The sequence below is a fragment of the Ascaphus truei genome, unplaced genomic scaffold (genome assembly GCF_040206685.1).
Source record: "Ascaphus truei isolate aAscTru1 unplaced genomic scaffold, aAscTru1.hap1 HAP1_SCAFFOLD_816, whole genome shotgun sequence".
Classification (NCBI taxonomy): domain Eukaryota; kingdom Metazoa; phylum Chordata; class Amphibia; order Anura; family Ascaphidae; genus Ascaphus; species Ascaphus truei.
Window position 1 is genome coordinate 64,181 of NW_027457152.1, and position 24,259 is coordinate 88,439.

Below are 24,259 nucleotides of genomic sequence, written 5' to 3' on the forward strand. Positions count from 1 at the left end.
CAAAGCAGCCGGGTCAGGAATGTTAGAGTAAACCTTCCCCTCCCCCTCCCCAATAAGTGATTTATGAGTCACGTTCTGATACAAAAGTAATCTCGGGGCCGTCACTTTATATTGCTGTGCCCCTGATGAAACTGTCAGACAGACCTGAACACCCCGATAGATCCTGCCTTGTGTGCAAGCCTTGTGAGAGAACAGTAGATCCAATTCCTCCTAAAGGAACGCCGGCTTACTATACTGTATGTATACAAATTACCCTCCAGAAAGCTGCAAGTTCTTACAGAATGGAATATAATGAATTGCTCGCGATTAAGTTCTATTTAAAGGTGTACCCCCCCAACACAACATGTACCAATCAACACTGGGCAGAGGAGGGTTTGGGTGCTCGTGGGGAGAGAAGAGGTCAAAGAAGGGGCAAAATGTTGGGAAGATGTTTTGGTCTTTGCCATTTATGTAATCAGCCCAATCACTGGAGAAATGAGGGTCCTTATCGTACTGGCCGGGCTACGGGCTCCCTTAACCAGACTGACATTCTTCCCCCCCCCTCAATTTCCACCTCGAGAGAGGAGAGAAACAGAATCAATTCAGCTTGCAGCAGAGCAGCCAGAACTGCAGCCGCTATACCCCCCCCCACCCCCCCACTTTGGGGTAAGGAGAATAAGATTTATCCTGCTTCTGATGACCTAGGCGCACTAGGCATGTAATGAGTTCATTTTTGTCTCTTATTAAAAATGTCTATTATTGCTGTAATTATGCTTACATTGTCTGAAAATCTCCAGTATATCGTGAGCTTCAGACAGCTTGCTCCTCCTGTCTTCAGTAGCTTACTTCCTTTCTTGTCAGGAAGAGGTTAATGATTTAGTGCTCCCCACTCCCCACCCCTCTGAGATCAGGATTTAAGTAGCAAAATATCAGAACTTCGCCCATTCAACATGATGGCCTGCACTGTGCAGCAGATGCTAAACTTGTTTAGAGAGTCAGGTTCATCACACCAACCCTGTGCTGTAGCAGCTAGAGAATTGCACCAGCATATGAAAGATTATGGGTTCAATTCCCGCATGAGTATTATATAAAATGTATTCATTGTTGGGTTGATTGAGAACTCTCACACTCACTGCCAGTACACCTGTGCCAGGGAGAACACTCACACTCACTGCCAGTATACCTGTGTCAGGGAGAACACTCACACACACTGCCAGTATACCTGTGCCAGGGAGAACACTCACACACACTGCCTGTACACCTGTGCCAGGGAGAACACTCACACACACTGCCTGTACACCTGTGCCAGGGAGAACTCTCACACTCACTGCCAGTACACCTGTGCCAGGGAGAACACTCACACTCACTGCCAGTACACCTGTGCCAGGGAGAACACTCACACTCACTGCCAGTACAACTGTGCCAGGGAGAACACTCACACTCACTGCCAGTATACCTGTGCCAGGGAGAACACTCACACACACTGCCTGTACACCTGTGCCAGGGAGAACACTCACACTCACTGCCAGTATACCTGTGCCAGGGAGAACACACACACACTGCCAGTACACCTGTGCCAGGGAGAACACTCACACTCACTGCCAGTACAACTGTGCCAGGGAGAACACTCACACTCACTGCCAGTATACCTGTGCCAGGGAGAACACTCACACACACTGCCTGTACACCTGTGCCAGGGAGAACACTCATTCACTGTCAGTATACCTGTGCCAGGGAGAACACTCACACTCACTGCCAGTACACCTGTGCCAGGGAGAACACTCATTCACTGTCAGTATACCTGTGCCAGGGAGAACACTCACACACACTGCCAATACACCTGTGCCAGGGAGAACACTCACACTCACTGCCAGTATACCTGTGCCAGGGAGAACACTCACACACACTGCCAGTACACCTGTGCCAGGGAGAACACGCACACTCACTGCCAGTATACCTGTGCCAGGGAGAACACTCACACACACTGCCAGTACACCTGTGCCAGGGAGAACACTCACACTCACTGCCAGTATACCTGTGCCAGGGAGAACACTCACACACACTGCCAGTACACACCTGTGCCAGGGAGAACACTCACACTCACTGCCAGTACACCTGTGCCAGGGAGAACACTCATTCACTGCCAGTACACCTGTGCCAGGGAGAACACTCACACACACTGCCAGTACATCTGTGCCAGGAAAAACACTCACATTCACTGCCAGTATACCTGTGCCAGGGAGAACACTCACACTCACTGCCAGTATACCTGTGCCAGGGAGAATACTCACTGCCAGTACATCTGTGCCAGGAAAAACACTCACATTCACTGCCAGTATACCTGTGCCAGGGAGAACACTCACACTCACTGCCAGTATACCTGTGCCAGGGAGAACACTCACTGCCTGTACATCTGTGCCAGGAAAAACACTCACATTCACTGCCTGTATACCTGTGCCAGGGAGAACACTCGCACTCACTGCCTGTACATCTGTGCCCGGAAAAACACTCACTCACTGCCTGTACATCTGTGCTAGGAAAAACACTCATTCACTGCCAGTACACCTGTGCCAGGGAGAACACTCGCACTCACTGCCTGTAAACCTGTGCCAGGGAGAACACCACTCACACTCACTGCCAGTACACCTGTGCCAGGAAAAACAGTCACATTCACTGCCAGTATACCTGTGTCAGGGAGAACACTCACACTCACTGCCTGTACATCTGTGCCAGGAAAAACACTCACATTCACTGCCAGTATACCTGTGCCAGGGAGAACACTCACACTCACTGCCAGTATACCTGTGCCAGGGAGAACACTCACACTCACTGCCTGTACATCTGTGCCAGGAAAAACACTCACATTCACTGCCAGTATACCTGTGTCAGGGAGAACACTCACACTCACTGCCTGTACATCTGTGCCAGGAAAAACACTCACATTCACTGCCAGTATACATGTGCCAGGGAGAACACTCACACTCACTGCCAGTATACCTGTGCCAGGGAGAATACTCACACTCACTGCCAGTATACCTGTGCCAGGGAGAACACTCACACTCAAAAGGGGTGACAGTTACCTGCACGGGGGGAAGAGGGGAGTTACCTGCACAGGGGGGGAGGGGGTGAGTTACCTGCACAGGGGGGGATGAGGGGTGAGTTACCTGCACAGGGGGGGATGAGGGGTGAGTTACCTGCACAGGGGGGGATGAGGGGTGAGTTACCTGCACAGGGGGGGATGAGGGGTGAGTTACCTGCACAGGAGGGATGAGGTGGTGACAGTTACCTGCACAGGGGGGATGAGGTGGTGACAGTTACCTGCACAGGGGGGATGAGGGGTGAGTTACCTGCACAGGGGGGGATGAGGGGTGAGTTACCTGCACAGGGGGGATGAGGGGTGACAGTTACCTGCACAGGGAGGATGAGGGGGTAACAGTTACCTGCACAGGGAGGATGAGGGGGTAACAGTTACCTGCACAGGGGGGGATGAGGGGTGAGTTACCTGCACAGGGGGGATGAGGGGTGACAGTTACCTGCACAGGGGGGATGAGGGGTGACAGTTACCTGCACAGGGGGGATGAGGGGGTGACAGTTACCTGCACAGGGATGAGGGGTGACAGTTACTTGCACAGGAGGGATGAGGGGTGACAGTTACCTGCACAGGGGGGATGAGGGGTGACAGTTACCTGCACAGGGGGGATGAGGGGTGACAGTTACCTGCACAGGGGGGGATGAGGGGTGACAGTTACCTGCACAGGGGGGATGAGGGGTGACAGTTACCTGCACAGGGATGAGGGGTGACAGTTACCTGCACAGGGGGGGATGAGGGGTGAGTTACCTGCACAGGGGGGATGAGGGGTGACAGTTACCTGCACAGGGGGGATGAGGGGTGACAGTTACCTGCACAGGGGGGATGAGGGGTGACAGTTACCTGCACAGGGGGGGATGAGGGGTGACAGTTACCTGCACAGGGATGAGGGGTGACAGTTACCTGCACAGGAGGGATGAGGGGTGACAGTTACCTGCACAGGGAGGAGGAGGGGTGACAGTTACCTGCACAGGGGGGGTTCCTTCGTTGCTCTGTCTGTACTCGCCTTGATCGCCAGCGCTGGCCTGCTCATAGTCCTCTAACATGCGTACGCTCATACCGGGACGCAGGGTCTGCTGCATGTACGTCACGTAGCCGCTGCGACTGGAGAAGTCGGCGCGCATCTTGAAGCTGTTGGTCGTTTTCTTGATGCGGGGGGCCGCCAGGCGGGGGGCGCTCCGAGCCGAGCCTCGAGCCTGGAAGATGGAGCGCACAACCTTCTCCTTGCGGACCCTCAAGTGCTGCTCACTGTCCCAGCCCATGACCCGCACCAGCTCGCAGATCAGGCTGCCCACCGCCATGCTAAAGTCAAACTGGCGCTGGAGGCGGCTCCTCTCACTGTGGTCCGGCTGCTCGCTGCTCAGCTGGTCCACCAGAGAAGTGACGCACAGGTAACGCTTCACCAGAGAGAACAGCTGCTTCCCAGGGATCTGGCGGAGGAGGGGAACATGCACATGTCAGAGGGTTAGGAACCGGACGTTGGGGCAGATGGAGAGGGTAAGAAATTGGGCTTTGATGGGGTCAGGCCATGACAGCTGGGAAGCTAGGGAGAGACTGTAGAGGGAGAGGGGGGTTGGTCCGTTATTAAAGGGGTTGCACCCCATATGGCCACCCCCTGACCTCACCAGGGAGGCAAGGGGTTAACTGGACTGCGGTCCAGGAATGTGGCTTACACCGTGCCATGTCAGGAAACTGTATGTTCCCCTGTTCCCATGTTTCATTATAATCCTGTATTTTAAAAATGTTTTAAAGTGCATTTCTGTATCTCCGGTTCTGGAGGTCGCAGAGAGTTTAAATTTGGCCAATATTTAGAGTCACTGTAGGCATTAGGAACTGGCAAATTTCGACCCACTGGGCCCACCAGAACGGAACTTATTAATATGTGAAAATATTAAAGTGTATATGGTATTTTGGATCTGCTCTGAAAATGCAGACTCCATCTGCTATGCTAATAGGTCAGGAAGGGCAGCCGGATGATTTAGCATAAGCCCTGTGATCAAAAGCTAACTGCCCTGATTGTTTACACTAGGAACCAAGTCCTGATCAACAGACTCTGCCACTCTAATTGTTGCCTGAGGGCGGATAAGCCTCAAACTGGAGTGGTTTGTAAGTGGTATATCTACACCTACAAACAATGAAGATCCTACCAGATACTTCATTTGGTAGACTGGTCGTCGCCCCTGATTTAATTATGGGGCTACAGAAATAAGACCCTCAGAGTCCCAGTACGCATGGTCTAAGTAGCTGGGGGGCATGGGTTAAACTGTGTCTCCTCGTTAGGGATTGGATACAGATAATTGTTCACCAATAGTCTGTATTCAATGTTAGGAATAGGGTTACACAGGTATATAAACTGTGTCAACCCTACAGTTTTTGGTTGTTCTTCTGATTCCACCTGGAATGTCACCGGATTGCTGGAGAATTGCTAGCTGATACTTCTCCATTCCCCAACTAAGTAAGTGTTACCTTCTTGTCTGTTAATTGTACTATATTGCTATGTTCACCTTTTTTAAGGAATAAATATATTTTATTATATCTAAGCCTCGTTCAGTTCAACCGAGATATTTGGTGTTTATTATATCTTGTCATAAGCTACCGTGACAGAGACTTTCAGCAGAGGACACCAAAAAGGGGGCGCACACAAGGCACTTGGATAAATAGGGGAAAGGGGCAGCAAACTGAATCCTGGGTAGGGAGAGTGGGGATTAGAGGGAGGTGAAAGGAGCAAGGCTGGGTGCTGCGGTCCAGCTCCTCATCCCCAGAGTGAAGGTCACAAAGCACAGGCCATGATAGAAGGCTTTATATCCCAGGGGTCAGTTACTCACCCGGGATACAGTATATATGCTTAGCAGGTAATTCCTATATTGGGGTTCGGCTCAAGGACTTAAACACTCATCAGCCCCCACTCACCTGAGGCAGGTGGATCCCCTCAAAGGAAATGCAGTGCTCCTCGGAGCTTGTGGTCTCCGCAAACAACTGCAGCAACGTGTAACGGCTATCAAAGTCCATGTGCTGCTCAATGCCATCCTGCTGGCTGAGGGACAGCAGGACGTGGGCCCGACTCCCTGCCAGAGAGAGAGGGAAACCCCATCACTACCCATCATACACACAGCTCACCCGGGTACAGACAGCAGGACGTAGGCCCGACTCCCTGCCAGAGAGAGAGGGAAACCCCGTCACTCCCCATCATACACACAGCTCACCCTGCTACAGACAGGTACACGTGGGCCCGACTCCCTGCCAGAGAGAGGGAAACCCCGTCACTCCCCATCATACACACAGCTCACCCTGCTACAGACAGCAGGACGTGGGCCCGGCTCCCTGCCAGAGAGCGAGGGAAACCCCGTCACTACCCATCATACGCACAGCTCACCCTGCTACAGACAGGAGCACGTGGGCCCGACTCCCTGCCAGAGAGAGAGGGAAACCCCGTCACTACCCATCATACACACAGCTCACCCTGCTACAGACAGGAGCACGTGGGCCCGACTCCCTGCCAGAGAGGGAGGGAAACCCCGTCACTCCCCATCATACACACAGCTCACCCAGCTACAGACAGCAGGACGTGGGCCCGATTCCCTGCCAGAGAGAGAGGGAAACCCCGTCACTCCCCATCATACACACAGCTCACCCAGCTACAGACAGCAGGACGTGGGCCCGACTCCCTGCCAGAGAGAGAGGGAAACCCCGTCACTCCCCATCATACACACAGCTCACCCAGCTACAGACAGGAACACGTGGGTCCGACTCCCTGCCAGAGAGAGAGGGAAACCCCGTCACTCCCCATCATACACACAGCTCACCCAGCTACAGACAGGAACACGAGGGCCCGACTCCCTGCCAGAGAGAGAGGGAAACCCCGTCACTCCCCATCATACACACAGCTCACCCTGCTACAGACAGGAACACGTGGGCCCGACTCCCTGCCAGAGAGAGGGAAACCCCGTCACTCCCCATCATACACACAGCTCACCCTGCTACAGACAGCAGGACGTGGGCCCGGCTCCCTGCATCATTTGACGCTCACTACCTCTCTGCTCCATCGTGTGACCCCCCCCCGACCTCTCACCTGCATCCTGTGACCCCCCTACATAACCTGCACCATGTGACCCCCCACCTCCTACATGTGACGCCCCCCACCTCTCACCTGAATCATGTGACGCCCCCCCACCTCTCACCTGCATCATGTGACGCCCCACCTCTCACCTGCACCATGTGACGCCCCCCCACCTCTCACCTGCATCATGTGACGCCAGTGCACGCAGCATTTTGCCAGCGTTCTTGCGTATCTGCTTCTCCTGGTTGCAGAGCATCTTCATCAGCAAGTCCAGGGCTCCGGTCTCCTTAAAGACTCCGGCCAGGGAGCCGATGCTGGCGTATGCGCTCAGCACGTGGATGGTGTTAAGGATGGAGGCGTCGGGGCCGGTGTTCTGGGATATCTGCCCGGCGGCTCTCTGTACCAGAGTCCTGACGTCCTCTCTCATCTCCTGCAAAGCTCCCTCGTCCGGCGCCCTGGACTCTTTCTCCTCTAGGACCCCCGGCCCCTCAGACTTGCGCTTCCCCAGCAGAGTGGGGCAGTTGGCATACACCTCCTCTGCCGACATCCACATCTGGATGTTGGGGGCTTTGCTCTCGGCCTGTGAGGTGGCTCCGTTGCTCCCCGCACCGTCCTCCAGGCTTTGCACTGCCCAGCGGATGAGGTACTCCGTGTGCCCATCCGGGCTCCGACGCTGGCGCAGGAGCTCCTCCGGCTGAGCTTGCAGCTTAGGACCCAGCTGCACCAGGAGGTTTCCATTCCTCCGCTCCCCCACCATCATGGCTAAGCCTGGGGAGAGGAAAGCGATAGGGCATGAGAGACACCTCCACCAATATGATCAAGCTTGAGGAGGGGGAAAATGGCATGAGAGACTCCCCCACCACCATGGTGGAGCCTGGGGAGAAGGCATGAGAGAGGACACGAGACGTCTCCACTGTAAGAGACATGTGCAGAGGTGTTACCAGGGAGACGGATTTGGGGAAATTAAACCATGGCTTTATTCAGCCAATCACTTTTAACAATGCAGGAACCACAAAATAAATTAACAGCCTATCCCTGGATAAGGGCTAACTCACATTTCCAGTCCCTATCTGCAGGGCTGGGAGGACCCTACCTGTATTTCTAACTATCGACCTGTCTCCCTCCTGCCTTTTGCCTCTAAACTACTTGAACGTCTTGTATTCTCTCGCTTGCTCCATTTTCTCAACACCTATTCTCTCCTAGACCCTCTACAATCTGGCTTCCGCACTGCTCACTCCACCGAAACAGCCCTCACTAAAATAACTGACGACCTCCATGCTGCCAAAGACAGAGGTCATTACACTCTGCTCATATTACTCGACCTCTCTGCAGCATTTGACACCGTGGACCACCCTCTTCTCCTTCACATTCTCCATACTCTTGGTATTCGGAACAAAGCTCTATCCTAGATCTCCTCTTACCTCTCCCATCGTACTTTCAGTGTCTCTTCTGCTAACACCTCCTCCTCTATGGATCTCTCTGTGGGGGTACCCCAGGGCTCTGTCCTGGGACCTCTTCTCTTTTCTCTGTACACACTCTCTCTAGGGGACCTAATAACATCTCTTGGGTTTAAATATCACCTCTATGCTGACGACACACATTTACTTTTCAACACCCGACCTTACACCTGCTGTAAAAACCAAAGATTCTGAATGTCTCTCGGCTATATCATCCTGGATGGCCGCCCGCCGCCATAAACTCAACATGGCAAAAACAGAGCTCCTCATACTTCCTCCCAAACCTGGCCCTACTACCTCCTTCCACATTACTGTTGGAAATACGATCATTCACCCAGTAGACCAAGCACGCTGCTTAGGGGTCACACTCGACTCCTCTCTCTGTCGTGGGAGAGGGGGTTTGGCCCGGTATAAAAGGGGTTACACCCCATTTGGCCACCCCCTGCCCTCACCTTGGAGGTGAGGGGTTAACTGGAATGATGTGCAGTACTGTGTTTATGCCCCTGCTTCAGCAACAAATGTGTATCCCCCTGTGAATATGTATTTTCCCCATTCCAGTGTCTGCACCAACACTTACACTGGGATCCAGTCGGGAGGGAAAGGGTTAATGTTAATTTTGGGTTTATGGCCCTTTGTCCCTTTTCCTGCCTTTGCAGGCTCCATTTTGCAGTCTCTCCATAGGTCGCCATTACATCCCCATGTAACCCTATGGAGATGCCGGCGATTTGGGCCTGATATCGTAGAAGACCTACAGGTTGAGCTCGAGAGGAGGAGCGGCGTTTCCCCATTGAAAGTGAATGGAGTTTTCCCCCCTCTCCCCCCCCCCCTCATATCCCACTCTTCCTCCCGCCCCCCCCCCCCCCCCCCGTTCCTCTTTTTTCTCTATTTCCACACCCCACGGACCATGACGTGGCCCTGGGGACACCCCCTTCCTTCCCCCCCCCCACCTGAACAAGGAAAACTCAACTGTATTAGGCCAAAGTTGATTGTAAGTCACTGTATGTAAAGATAACTATGCCTAATAAAAACGTTTGAAAAAAAAAAAAAGAAAGTGAATGGAGTAATGCATTTCAATGGGGATTCCTGGAAGCTGACCTCCGGAGACGAGCTGGCAGCCAGCCAGACCGCAGACCGCAAAAGCGGAAACATTATCTTGAAGAGAGCTTTGATCACTCCCCGGTCAAGTTCAGGTTCAATTGGCGCAGGAAACATAGGTTCTAGGGCACCCAGGAATAAAATTCTTTTTGCCCCTAGACCCTAGTAACCCCCTCACTCGACCCCAACTGGGTCCGAGAGTTAATGACCCCGGTAAAGGGTCACGCTCGTTACGAGGGGCGCACCATTGACCGTAATGGCGGAGAAAGCCGCGTGGCTTTCAAGCACTAAGTGGAAAACAGGGTAAACTGAAAACCCATAACTCCGGTTCCGTGGGGACCAGAGGGCTGGGATTTGGCAAGGATGTAGTCACTGCTCTGGCATGACTGCATGGCAATTTTCAGCCCTCTCCCCTCAACCGAACGGAGTAGGGTTAACTGTTAAAAAGTGTCTGTTTCCCATTGACTTCAATGGTAGCGGAGGTCCCATTGAATCCTATGGCAGCGCCGGCCATATTGATTCTAATGGAGGAAAGCCGCGTGGCTTTGAAACGGCTAAGTCCGAAAGTGTGTAAAGGTAAAACCCATATCTCCAGTTCTGTGAGTACCAGAGGGCTGGGATTTTGGTAGCATGTAGTCACTGCTCCGGCATGACTGCATGGCAATTTCCAGCCCTCTCCGATCAACCAGACGGAGAATGGGTAAATGTGAAAAATTAGGTTTTCCCATTGACTTCAATGGCGGAGTTGCCCCATTGAAAGCCTATAGCGGCAGAGCCCATTGATTTTAATGGAAGAGTGAAATGCAGTGATTTCTTTTAGCATAGCGGAGAATCCTGCATTAAAGTTAATAGGGGATTTTAACTTGTTTTTTGTATCTCCGGTTCTGGGGGTCGTGGAAGGCTGATATTTGGCCACTATAGCAAGGGTCCTCTGGCATGAGGACATGGCAAATTTCAGCTCGCCCAGACCCACAAAACGGATTATTTTAATATATGTTTAATATTAAACATGTACTCTGCATTCCTGGTATTTCGAAGCCCGCGAAAGCCACTGGCCCAGAAAGAATGCTAATTGCCACAGGGCATCAGGATGTCTGAGAGAAACCCATGTATGAAAGGCTCACCACCATGGATTAAGAGTTGTAGGACAAAGGAGAGCAGGACATGGGTACTTGTGATAAGTGTTGGGTTTCACACCTTGAGACAAAGGTTTTCCTGTCCCAAGCAGACTAGGCGACGCCAGTCTTTTGGGAGGGGGGCTAGGGAAATGAGCCCGATTAGAATAATGCCCACCCGGTGGGCAGGTACTACCTTGCTTCTCACGTGAGGTGGCAAGGGGTCATTGGGTGGAGGTAATTGATAACCAATGCCTGGCACCCAATGTTAAGGTATAGGGCTGGAATTCCATATAAACCAGTGTAAACCCTATACCCATTGTCTTCCTTGTGACTTCGTTTTGTATCCTGTATCGTGAATGAATTGCCAATCCAGATCCTGATTGCTTCATTACCCCAAATCCTGAGTAAGTGTTATATTCTTGTATGTTATTTGTGCAATCTTGTGTGTTCACCTTCTTTAAGGAATAAACTTAATTTATCATATCTTAGTCGTGTTCAATTCAACCCAGAGATATTTGGTGTATTATTATAACCCTGTACTAGCTACCATGACACTCTCACATTCAGAACGTTTCTAAAACCTGTCGCTTTTTCCTCCGCAATATCACAAAGATACGCCCGTTTCTCTGTTTCTCGACTGCTAAAACTCTGACTCAGGCCCTCATTCTCTCCCGTTTTGATTACTGTAACCTCCTGCTGTCCGGCCTTCCTGCCTCTCACCTGTCCCCCCTGCTTAAAGAAGCATATGAATAGCACTGTGGATTATACTGAACACGATACATAAAGCGTGGCCGCCGGCAGACGAACTTACCAGAATTCCCTCCTACTGTCTCTGTACGTTCTCCCTAAATACCAATTAGACTGTAAGCTCCTCGGAGCAGGGACTCCTTTTCCTTAATGTTACTTTTATGTCTAAAGCGCTTATTCCCATGATCTATTATTTATATTATCTGTTATTTATTTGATTACCACGTGTATTACTACTGTGAAGCGCTATGTACATTAATGGCGCTATATAAATAAAGACATACAACACAATAAGCCTATTTCCAACCTATAACTCCCAAAGTCCAAAAGAGGTACCTGTAAGCAGGGGCCCTTTGTCAGTCTCCGAGTCTGGGTTGGTGTACATAGAGGGGCCAGCCTCTGGAGAGTCCCAGGGTCCTATGTGCCCTGGAATAGAGGCCTGGTTCCTGGTGTCTTGATGTCAGCACAGCCCTGTGCTCAAGACTGTCTCTGCTGGCAGCAACGTTGTGACTGTGCTCAAGAGTCTCTCTCCTGCAGTTTCCAGCAGGAGGCTTTTCTACTAGTCCGATTAGCCAGATGGAGACTGGAAAATTGTCTTTAGCTGCAATTAACCAGCTCCCTGCTGGATTCCTCAGACCAATAAATGCTTTCTATTGAAGCCTCCTTTAGACAGGAGTCTGGGAAGGGAGAGACGAATCCAGCATGTTTAACCTCGACACATCATTTTCACGCACATTACACAAACACACAGTATGAACCTGCCTCATTACAATAAAAAGGTACACCACCACACACACACACATATATATATATATATAGTGAGAGTCATAGATCATAGACAATGTATACATTAGTGGAAAGTGGCAGTATACCTGCTTTCCAGTATACGAGGAGTTAACCCAGCTGATTAAGCAGTCCACAGGTGATCCTAATTAGTAAGCTCACCTGCTTTAAAAAAGAAAAGGAAGAGGAAATGCCTCTGGGGCAGCAGTCTCTCTCAGACACTGAGAGAGGACAGAGGGGAGCTGACAGACAGATCCAGGCTCCACAGACTTAGCCTGACCCAATGGAATAAACTCCCAGCTAAGGAGCCAAGTGGTATTACCAAATACTGTTGGTCTGGTGTAGCTTAGCTAACCAGCCGGGTAGATAGGCTTTACCATAGTTTAGTTAGCTTCCCTAACGGGGATAGGCTTTTGTTTGTTTTGTTTTACTTAAAGGGACAGAGCAACCATTGTTTTTGTTATATTTTTGGACGAATACATCCACCAGCATATTATTTCACCAGAAAAATTGTGTTGTCTTCTCACTAACCACGGTCATCCTGCCACAACATAGAATATATATATATATATATATATATATATATATATATATATATATATATATACTAGCTGAGAGACCCGGCGTTGCCCGGGATGTAATGTTCCCGTTCCTCTCTCTCCTCCCCCCTCTCTCTGTTTGTCCCCCATTCACATCAATCCAGTCCCCCCCCTCCCTCCCTCCTTTACAGCTTCATGTAGCGTGTGTGCGTCAGTCACTGTGTGTTTGCTCGCGCGTCAGTGAGTCTGAGGCAGAAACACAAACACACACAGACTGACTGACGCACACACAGTCAGTGTGTGCCTCAGTCAGTGTGTGCGTGCGTCAGTCAGGCTTTGTGTGCGCGTCAGTCAGTGTGTGCGTGCGTGCGGCAGTCAGTCAGTGTGTGCGCGCGGGGCGTCAAAGGCAGGGGGGGGCGTCAAAGGCAGGGGGGGGCGTCAAAGGGAGGGGGGGGGTCAAAGGGAGGGGGGGGGCGTCAAAGGGAGGGGGGGGGCGTCAAAGGGAGGGGGGGGGGCGTCAAAGGGAGGGGGGGGGGCGTCAAAGGGAGGGGGGGGGCGTCAAAGGGAGGGGGGGGGGGCGTCAAAGGGAGGGGGGGGGCGTCAAAGGGAGGGGGGGGGCGTCAAAGGGAGGGGGGGGCGTCAAAGGGAGGGGGGGCGTCAAAGGGAGGGGGGGGGGCGTCAAAGGGAGGGGGGGGGGCGTCAAAGGGAGGGGGGGGGGCGTCAAAGGGAGGGGGGGGCGTCAAAGGGAGGGGGGGGGCGTCAAAGGGAGGGGGGGGCGTCAAAGGGAGGGGGGGGGCGTCAAAGGGAGGGGGGGGGCGTCAAAGGGAGAGGGGGGGGCGTCAAAGGGAGGGGGGGGGCGTCAAAGGGAGGGGGGGGCGTCAAAGGGAGGGGGGGGGCGTCAAAGGGAGGGGGGGGGGCGTCAAAGGGAGGGGGGGGGCGTCAAAGGGAGGGGGGGGGCGCCTCAAAGGCATGGATTCCTCCCCCTGCATTTCCTGCAGTGGACAGGAGGGGGGGGGCAGTGGACAGGAGGGGGGGGGGCAGTGGACAGGAGGGGGGGGGCAGTGGACAGGAGGGGGGGGCAGTGGACAGGAGGGGGGGGCAGTGGACAGGAGGGAGGGGGCAGTGGACAGGAGGGGGGGGGGCAGTGGACAGGAGGGGGGGGGGCCAGTGGACAGGAGGGGGGGGGCAGTGGACAGGAGGGGGGGGGCAGTGGACAGGAGGGGGGGGGGCAGTGGACAGGAGGGGGGGGCAGTGGACAGGAGGGGGGGGCAGTGGACAGGAGGGGGGGGCAGTGGACAGGAGGGGGGGGCAGTGGACAGGAGGGGGGGGGCAGTGGACAGGAGGGGGGGGCAGTGGACAGGAGGGAGGGGGCAGTGGACAGGAGGGGGGGGCAGTGGACAGGAGGGGGGGGCAGTGGACAGGAGGGGGGGCAGTGGACAGGAGGGGGGGGCAGTGGACAGGAGGGGGGGGGCAGTGGACAGGAGGGGGGGCAGTGGACAGGAGGGGGGGGCAGTGGACAGGAGGGGGGGGCAGTGGACAGGAGGGGGGACAGGAGGGGGGACAGGAGGGGGGACGCAGTGGACAGGAGGGGGGACGCAGTGGACAGGAGGGGGGGGCAGTGGACAGGAGGGGGGGGCAGTGGACAGGAGGGGGGGGCAGTGGATAGGAGGGGGGGGCAGTGGACAGTGACACACACACACACACACACACACACACACACACCTCAGTTGATGCGCCCTTTCTCAGTTCCGTTTGGCGCCGGAGGTGGGGAGCGACACCTACCTGTACTTCCGGGCGCCGCCACCGTCTGACTCGGCGCCGCGAGGGAGGAAGGGGGTCCGCCATCTTACGCGCCGCGTGGCAGCTGCGGGAAGCGAGGTGATTTGGAGCGGGGAGGGGGGAGAGGTGATTTGGAGCGGGGAGAGGTGATTTGGAGCGGGGAGAGGTGATGCCGCTGGGGAGGGGGAAGAGGTGATGCCGCTGGGGAGGGGGAAGAGGTGATGCCGCTGGGGAGGGGGAAGAGGTGATGCCGCTGGGGAGGGGGAAGAGGTGATGCCGCTGGGGAGGGGGAAGAGGTGATGCCGCTGGGGAGGGGGAAAAGGTGATTTGGAGAGGGGAGAGAGGGGTGTGTGTGTGTGTGTGTGTGTGTGTGTGTGTGTGTGTGTGTGTGTTTTATTTATTTTTTTGGACCTTTGGCCCGTCACTCCGCCTCAGGCCAATGAGAGGTGTGGGGGGCGGGCCAAGGGGGTGGTGTGAGTGTGTGAGGCCAATGAGAGGTGTGCGGGGGCGGGCGGGCCAAGGGACCAATGAGATTGCCGCTAGGGACACCGGACATCCAGCAGGCAGGCATGCATGCAGGCAGGCAGGCAGGCAAACATACAGTGCTTTCACTAATATAGTATAAGATATATATATATATATATATATATATATATATATATATATATAGAAACACAGAAAAAGAAAACCTCTAAAGTAGCACTCAGACAAGTGTTTGCAAAAAATAGAAAGGGTACTTTAATTAAATTCAAAAGAAATAACAGACATACAAACAACTGACTGGAGAGCCTGCCTGACTAAAAAATGAAAAAAACAAATGGACAGAAAAAAACAAATTTTTTTTTTGATACAACACAATATAATAGACCCAAAAAAAATATGAAAATATGATGCCCTTAAGAAACTAGCTTACTGTGGGAACAAAAGTTCCCGCAATAAAGCAATATAGACCGGCCGGTCACCACATATATAAGAGACTGAAAAACATCATAGGTCTACAAATATATATATATATATTATGTAGCTTTAGGGGAGTTACGTGCCATGTCTGGTATTCAAATCAAGCCCTCTGATAAGGGCGGCAATGTGGTCATCTGGCCACAAATATGTACGAGAAAGAAGCCATGCAACAACTGATGGACTCTGGCTCCTACAGAGAACTTCCCAATTACACAGCGGTCAAATATAAAAAAATCTTCTTGACCATATGGTGGATGATGCTATCACTTTGGACATAGTTCCAAAAAAATGTGGTGAAGGCCTACTATCTCCTCACCCAGTTGTTCCCACATTTTATATCTTGCCGAAAGTACACAAGGACCTCTCCCATCCCCAGGGAAGACCAATAGTGTCTGGCTAGGAGGGCTTCGTGAACCAATTTGCCGATTTTTATTTAAAACATCTGGTAGAAACACTTCCCTCTTATCTGAGGGACACTACAGATGTCCTTCAGAGGCTTAACCAGATTGCCCTTGATGGAGGTACCGTGCTTGCCACATGTGACCTTGAGTCACTTTATACCAGCATCCATCATCAAGATGGTCTTGTGGCAGCACGGTATTTCCTGTCAATGGGCAACCTGCATGAGGCATTAGTATAATTTCTCATGGACCTTCTTGAATTTGTGTTAACACAATTATTATGTTTTTAATAACAAGTTTTATTTACAGACTACAGGAACGGCCATGGGCGCAACATGCGAGCCCTCCTATGCCAACCTATTCCTGGGGAGATGGGAGAGGGAATGTGTGTTTCAGGGTGGGAATGATTTGGGTGTGGAACATGTGCGCCCTCCTATGCCAACCTATTACTGGGGAGATGGGAGAGGGAATGGGTGTTTCAGGATGGGAATGATTTGGGTGTGGAACATGTGTTGTTGTGGTTGAGGTTCATCGATGATATTTTTATACTGTGGGGTGGGTCTATTACAGACCTACACCACTTCATCGATGGCCTCAACCACAACGGATATAACATCAGACTTACTACAGAAGCCAGTGGTACTGACGTTAATTTTTTAGATCTCCAATAGAGATCTGGCCGCAGGACGCAAATTAACTTCAATTGGAGGCGCATGCGCGATGATGTGGTGGATAGCTGCTTAAGCCGTGAGCTCCTACCCCCGCCGATCGAATAACACATTTATATCCGCAATAAAGCCTGCATTTTCCACCGCAATTCCCCCACATAAGTCAGGGAACAACCAGAGATGGCCCCGCAGTCCACGAAAAAGAAGAACACTGGCAATCTGCGTAAATATTTGAGCTGCGCAGGGGCAAAGGGTGCCGTAGCAGAAATGGCGCCAAGCTCAGCCACGGGCTCCGAGTCCGACCGCGAGGAGGACATGGAGGATGCACCGGAGCAGCTACCCGTGCGGAGATGCGACTTCGATCGCCTATATAATGGCATGAAGACGCTCTTCCGTGCGGAGATCCAGGAACTCAAGAAAGAGGTCCAGGGACTGGTAGAGTGCACGGGAGCCTTGGAAGACAAGATGGCGGTTGTTACCACCAATATCCGAAAAACAGAGAAGCGGACCTCCTACCTGCAGGCCCAGATCTCGGAGCTCGCAGACTGGCAGGAGGACTCTGAGAATAGGGATCGCCGCAGTAACATACGCATACGCGGCATCCCGGAGGAGGTCACAGAGATTGTGGACTTTATCACCCGATGGATGACCACCCTGCTCCCAGACGTTCCCGCGGCAGAGCTGATTATGGATCGCTGCCACCGGGCCCTCCGGAGCAGGCAGGGGGCTAACGAACAACCACGGGACGTCATTGCCCGCATGCATTACTTCCGCACGCGGGAAGCGATCTTCCAAAAGGCTAGGGGTGCGGGGGCCTGTAGGTTCGAAGGGGCCTCCCTCCAACTGTATCAAGACCTTTCTCCCATAACCCTGGCCCGGCGCAAGAAACTACAGCCAGTCACAAAGATCCTACGTGGACCTTCCCATTCGGCCTGCTGGTCATAAGGAGTGGGAAGGCCATCTCCATAAAGGAGCCCGAGGAGGGCTCCGACTTCCTCCAAAAGCTGGGAGTGAAGGAGGGCCCAGCGCCGGCCCCCCGACGAGACCCGGAGCCAGACACATACTGGCAGCAAGCTTCCACCTCCAAAAAAACCCGAGGAACAACAGAGATGGAGAAAGAGTGAAGGGCCATAAAACCTCTAAATAAATAAATAAAGTGACTTTTACCCCGGTTCAGTTGCCAAAGTTGCAGCGCAAGTTATTCCCAAAATGGCGCTACCACCCCATGGCTTTCAGTGCAACGGACTATAACGTCACAGTCGGTCCCGGGTGGCCCCCTTGTTGTCCCAGTGATGCTACGAAGAAAGGCAAAGACAGCGGTAACCTGCACAGCACTGCCGCCCCTGTACTTACCTGGGAATCCGGCTGATGGAGGAAGACGGGACCCCGGAAGCAAGTCGTGGAACGCACGCCCTAGAAGATGGAGGCGCCCGAAGGTTTGGCGGGCTTGCAGCCCATCGCCGGATGCAGGACCACTTTGCGCGGGAAGACTGGGCCAGGAGACATCCGTTTCCGAGGACGTCCGGCGGCTGAATGAGGGAAACCGGATGGACGTCACCGGATATGGATGGCAGCCATCTTGGGTGTGGCAAACCACAGCCGATACCGGAAGTGGACGGCGGACACAGCAGGGTGGCCATGACACCAGCTGTTTAGGGGGGGGCACGAGAACACTTTGAGGGGACCAATGGCAGCGCACAGCGGGACGCTCCAGAAAGCAGGGAGGCGCGGGCCGGCAGCAGCAATAGACCCCCCGATACTAAGAACAGACCCCGGTTGGGCCCCGGATGAGCCATATCATGGCCGCAGGTTGCTCTTCATAGGGCCATACACCACGAGTCTCCCTGGAGCACAGGACATTAGGGAAAAGGGCAGGCATAGGGAAGGGCATCTTCCGGTCAACCCCTAATAAGTGAAGCTAGCGACCATCATTACCGCTGGGTATCCAGCAGTGAGAGAGAGGGCTAATATAAAAGGGAAAGGGGAGAGAAGGGGGAAGAGAGAACAAAAAGAGAAAAATGAGGAGAAATGATGCTCCCTAGCGAAACAAGACCACAAATAAAAATAATAAAACAAGAGAGGAGACAGGGGGGGACGGACAAACACGGAGGGCTGGCTGACAGGAGAGGTGGACGGGCTTTTTAGTAGACATGGGGAGTAGCACAGGTTATGGGGAGTGGCGAGGCGGCGTTGACAATGCGGATGTTGATGTTAACATTGGTTTTGTTTCTGTGTTCAGAGGCGGGGGCGGGAAGCTCTACGCCCGCCATCGGCATGGGACTCCATGTGGGTACCTGGGGAGCAGTCCCCAGGGGGCCCATGCAAGACCCCGCTGGGCCGGTCAGAGTCCTTATCAGCCTGGGGTAATTGGCTTTATATAAGGCGCTATAGTCTTTGGTGATATTTATCCCGAGATATTTAATGGAGGAGGCTTGCCATTTAAAGTTAAAATTTAGTTCAATTAATTTTTCAGTGACCTTTGGCAGGTTTATATTTAAAGCTTCTGATTTAGTTTGGTTAATTTTGAATCCCGAAATCTTATTAAGTTCGGACACCACGGGACTTACTTCTCGGATATACAGAGAGGTGGTCTGTCCTGGAACTGACGACAACATTAAACTGAGTTATAGAAACAAATGGGAATTGGACTTAGGGGAGACATTAGAAGACGAAGACTGGGACTCAATAGTGCTGGCAGCAGCCAAAAGCTCCATATGCACTACTTTGAAGGAGAATGCATATAAGGTCCTAATGCGGTGGTACCTTACCCCAGTGAGATTGGCAAAGTTTGTAAAAGATTACCCCCCATTGTGCCCGAAACAATGTGGGGAACACGCAGACTTGCTGCACATGCTGTGGACTTGCACCAGAGTGGCTCCTTTATGGGAGGAAATCCAAAATTGGCTACAGAGAATTCTCGGACTGGTGGTCCCCTTGGATCCCTGGCTGTTCCTGCTGGGCAGGCGCACCCGGGGGCTGAGCAGACCAGCGGAGAAATTAATTGCACACTTTGCAACAGCCATGAGGTGTGAAATCGCAGCATTGTGGAAGCAACCAGATTTACCCACAATTATGAAAATTCGGAACAGGATTTGGTATGTTTGCCGGATGGAGCAATTGACACCGGCACAAACTTCTTAAAAGTCTGGGCCCCGTGGCTGGCTCAATCAGATATCCCCGGGGTGAATGCCACCAATATATTGCTTTGATAGTCCGAGATGCATTCTCCGCTGAAGCAGCGGCACTGACAGTAACGAAGAGGGGTACTGGTAGGGATGACGATAGACGGAATTGGGGCTCCCGAACGCGGTCCCTCACCAAACAGAGATGGTACCGGAGGAAGAAGAAAAAAAACCAGGAGATGCCCCTCGCTCGGCTCACACCCCCCCTCTCCCCCCCCCCGTTGTTCGTCTTGTCTGTCCTGTCTGTCTGTCGTCTTTCCCTGTACGTTATAATTTGTTCAGAGTGGAAAAGGAGAGAAAAGGGAACATGGACACTAATGTACGACAATGTGTTGTTAGACAATGTTTGATCTGTACCATGTCCCAATAAAAATATTTTTGTTGAAAAAAAAACAAATTAACTTCAGTTGCCAAGCACTTTCACCTTAAACCTCAGGCAGATCCAACTAATTTGAAGGCATTCGCTATTGACCAGGCCTCTCTTGGAATAAGAGGTGGAGACATTGAGAGGGCCCTGCTCATTGTCGTTGGATCATTCAACTGGGGACACTCTTGCCTCAGGGCCTACTGTAAAGGAGTACATGGGATACGCCATGTTTCTTTAGCTGGCGCGCACATGTGCTCATTTGGGCATGTTTGGCTTAGCAACTCCCATGGTGTACTTTTTGTAGACAAGCCTCTACATGGATTCAATGTAAAATGTTTAGAAATTATAATGTTTATTGTTAACATTTTGTCCATGTGTTTGGCTTTAAAACTCTGCTTAGGAACTCCATTATATCTGGCAAAACTATGTGTGTTTTGCATGCCATGTGGCTCTATTGTGTCTTTATTTTAAGACACAGTGGTTGTCATATTGTTGCTTTAGGGCTCGGCCAGGCTCCCTGCTGGCGTGCTGAGGCTCAGGGAAAGCGGGTGCTTTCCCTGGCCTTGCGGTTGCTTACCGCACGCGCCGTCAGGGGGCGGGCACGTCACTGGCCGGGGGCGGGCCAGTGACGTCACGGAGCTGGTTCGCCCTCATTGGGCGAACCGCTCACGTGATCGGCCTGTCGTGCCGGCAAGCGGAGGAATTTTAAATTCCCCTACGACCTACGCTTATGCGCACTTGCGGAAGCGTAGGCGAGCCCCTACTAAAGTCGCTCTAATTGCGGCTTTAGGGGCTCAGTGCTGAGCGGGAGCGCGCGTCAGCACGCTTCCGCCAGCAAGCAGGCAACATGGCCGAGGCCTTAGTGATAACTATCACATCTATTACTGTTGAAATATATAGGATTTGCATTTTTGTTAACAATGTATATGTTGCAGGGAAAGGCAAATTTGTATATAATGTTTTTAATTCTATTTTTTGTCTCCTCCCTGCTATTCAGACTAACCTTTGAAACTCTGTCTAGCTGTTTAGACTCTCCATCCACCTACTGATTGGAGCAATGTTTGTCCAATTCGGCTTAAATATGCAACAAAACATATCCGGTTAGACCCCTAAGAAAAAGCCCATATCGGCGAAACGTACGTCGGCGTAGTTCGCCTGTTTCCTGGGGTACCCCCTGCCTGACTGCGCTGTCCTGCTTTGGCGTCACGCGTCACGCAAAAGACCAGCTGGATCCGTGGCTCTATGTTGTTGAGCCGCAAATGACTCTCGTGTGTAGTGCTGCTTACTGCTGTGCTGCCCGTTTGCAAGCTCCGGTATCCGTGAGTTCAGGGGAGGAGGTTTTTTCTCACTGATGCCTCAGCGTCTCGTGTGTAGTGCTGCTTACTGCTGTGCTGCCCGTTTGCAAGCTCCGGTATCCGCGAGTTCAGGGGAGGAGGTTTTTTCTCATTGATGCCTCAGCGTCTCGTGTGTAGTGCTGCTTACTGCTGTGCTGCTCGTTTGCAAGCTCCGGTATCCGTGAGTTCAGGGGAGGAGGTTTTTTTCTCATTGATGCCTCAGCGTCTCGTGTGTAGTGCGGCTTACTGCTGTGCTGCTCGTTTACAAGCTCCGTTATCCGTGAGTTCAGGGGAGGAGGTTTTTTCTCTCTGATGCCTCAGCGTCTCGTGTGTAGTGCGGCTTACTGCTGTGCTGCCCGTTTGCAAGCTCCGGTATCCGTGAGTTCAGCGGAGGAGGTTTTTTCTCATTGATGCCTCAGCGTCTCGTGTGTAGTGCGGCTTACTGCTGTGCTGCTCGTTTACAAGCTCCGGTATCCGTGAGTTCAGGGGAGGAGGTTTTTTCTCATTGATGCCTCAGCGTCTCGTGTGTAGTGTGGCTTACTGCTGTGCTACTCGTTTGCAAGCTCCGGTATCCGTGAGTTCAGGGGAGGAGGTTTTTTCTCATTGATGCCTCAGCGTCTCGTGTGTAGTGCGGCTTACTGCTGTGCTGCTCGTTTACAAGCTCCGGTATCCGTGAGTTCAGGGGAGGAGGTTTTTTTCTCATTGATGCCTCAGCGTCTCGTGTGTAGTGCGGCTTACTGCTGTGCTGCTCGTTTACAAGCTCCGGTATCCGTGAGTTCAGGGGAGGAGGTTTTTTTCTCATTGATGCCTCAGCGTCTCGTGTGTAGTGCTGCTTACTGCTGTGCTGCCCGTTTGCAAGCTCCGGTATCCGTGAGTTCAGGGGAGGAGGGTTTTTTCTCATTGATGCCTCCGCGTCTCGTGTGTAGTGCGGCTTACTGCTGTGCTGCTCGTTTGCAAGCTCCGGTATCCGTGAGTTCAGGGGAGGAGGGTTTTTTCTCATTGATGCCTCAGCGTCTCGTGTGTAGTGCGGCTTACTGCTGTGCTGCTCGTTTACAAGCTCCGGTATCCGTGAGTTCAGGGGAGGAGGTTTTTTTTCTCATTGATGCCTCTGCATCTCTCAATGTTTAACAACAGATGCTTATGTATATTGAGTGATAATCTGCTCTAAACCTCTGGACTTGTTTCTACTGGGATCCGGATTGAATGCATATTAATACTGGATGGAGTGTGTCATTATTGATGAACTTTTACGGACACCTATCACTTTAAGCCCTTTTAAGATTTGTTTACATCAGGGCACCATCTGTGTTAATCCTAACTCCCTTTTCCTTTATTTGAGTACACTGTTTATAGGGTACGTTTTCCCATCACTGTGCTTCTCTATGATGTATCAAGGGATGTCCTGTCTTATTTAGGCAATTATAACACCGGCCGATGGAATAGGGGCTAGGTGAAAGGTGATTATTTTCAACCTTTTTCCACCTATTAGGTTAATATAGATTTCTGTGTAGCTGACTGTCAGGACAAGTATTCGGGTATCTTTAGACCTCAGGAATTTTATGTTGCTAATATTTGTAACATTGCTTGAATAAATTTTGTAATTTTTTGGACATACTAGAGTGCTGATTTAAGGGTTCTGTTTGTTTCTTGTAGAGATATACACACAGCACTCAATAGGTTAAGATGTTTTAAGTTGCTTTTCTCATGGAGGATCTTGGGGGTAACTTGAAACTAAGTTATAGGATGTATATGTTAGAGATAAGACTTGCTTTGCCCAGTTTCCCATACCCATTGTATTTTGACTGATGCATATTCTGACAGGTGTGACCTGCTCTTGGCCTTGTCTGTTATTCTAGTATTCAGAATCCAGTTTTCCCAGGATTCTTGTCTCTTATATTATCTCTGATGTATGTTTTTCTAAGTTCCTTGTCGTCTTGAGAAACAACTATGTTTAGTCAGCAAAAGCGAGTTAGCTAAGACAAGTGATTTATATCTCTTTGTTCTAAGTGTATAAGAAGGGAGCTGTGTCAAGCATAAGATACTACCTTCAGATACTTGACATTGAATAGAAGTATCTAATATGTATCCTTGGTAAAACACTGAGCTGATTGAAGAAATAAAGACTGATGATTTTCAAATTGAAACATGATTCATAACTGTGTGTGACGTTGGGGGTAGCCAGTCTTCATAATAAAGGTGAAGCCCGACTGGTTACCCCTGAAAACCGAGGGTCCGTAGCAGCCAAGTAAGCACCACAAGCCAGGGACACGAATGTATATCAAAAACCTGTCCTGTTGTGGGTTTTATCTCTTCCCCTTTCCCAATAAACATGAGACTTTGGGAGTGGGAGTTTTAGGTGGGATATTTGGGTCAAAAAGTGTTTATTTTGTTTGCAGGAGTTCAGGGACAAAGTTACCGGTTGTCCTGTAATTCTCCCCGACGTGCAGGCATGATTTGCGGGTACGCAAGGTGAATTACACCGTGGCTACACATTGTCTCCCAGAATCCTGGTTTACGAGCCCAAGTAACCCAGATCCCTTTCCCACACATATAAAAGGTTCCCCAAGAAGTATGAGTTTATTAAAACAATGTTTTAATGTTTTATACTATATGTATTAACGTCTATACAGTCAGACGGTGTATCTACAAACAGTAAGTGCCGGGATGTCTGAATAGACATCAGAGTTCAAAGGAGACAAAGGATG

At 51.7% G+C, this 24,259-nt stretch overlaps 1 protein-coding gene across 1 annotated transcript in view; it reads right to left on the reverse strand.

The window, feature by feature from the left end:
* The window catches only part of LOC142486323 (cullin-9-like), a gene marked incomplete at its 3' end in the record, with an annotated part of 73,582 nt that overhangs the window by 38,504 nt on the left and 10,819 nt on the right, over positions 1-24,259 (reverse strand). The window contains exons 2-4 of the mRNA XM_075584938.1: positions 7,305-7,892; positions 5,978-6,132; positions 4,033-4,497 (exon numbers count right to left, since the gene is read on the reverse strand). Of these exons, the coding sequence (XP_075441053.1) occupies positions 4,033-4,497; positions 5,978-6,132; positions 7,305-7,884 (1,200 nt within the window). The remainder of the gene's footprint in view (positions 1-4,032; positions 4,498-5,977; positions 6,133-7,304; positions 7,893-24,259) is intronic.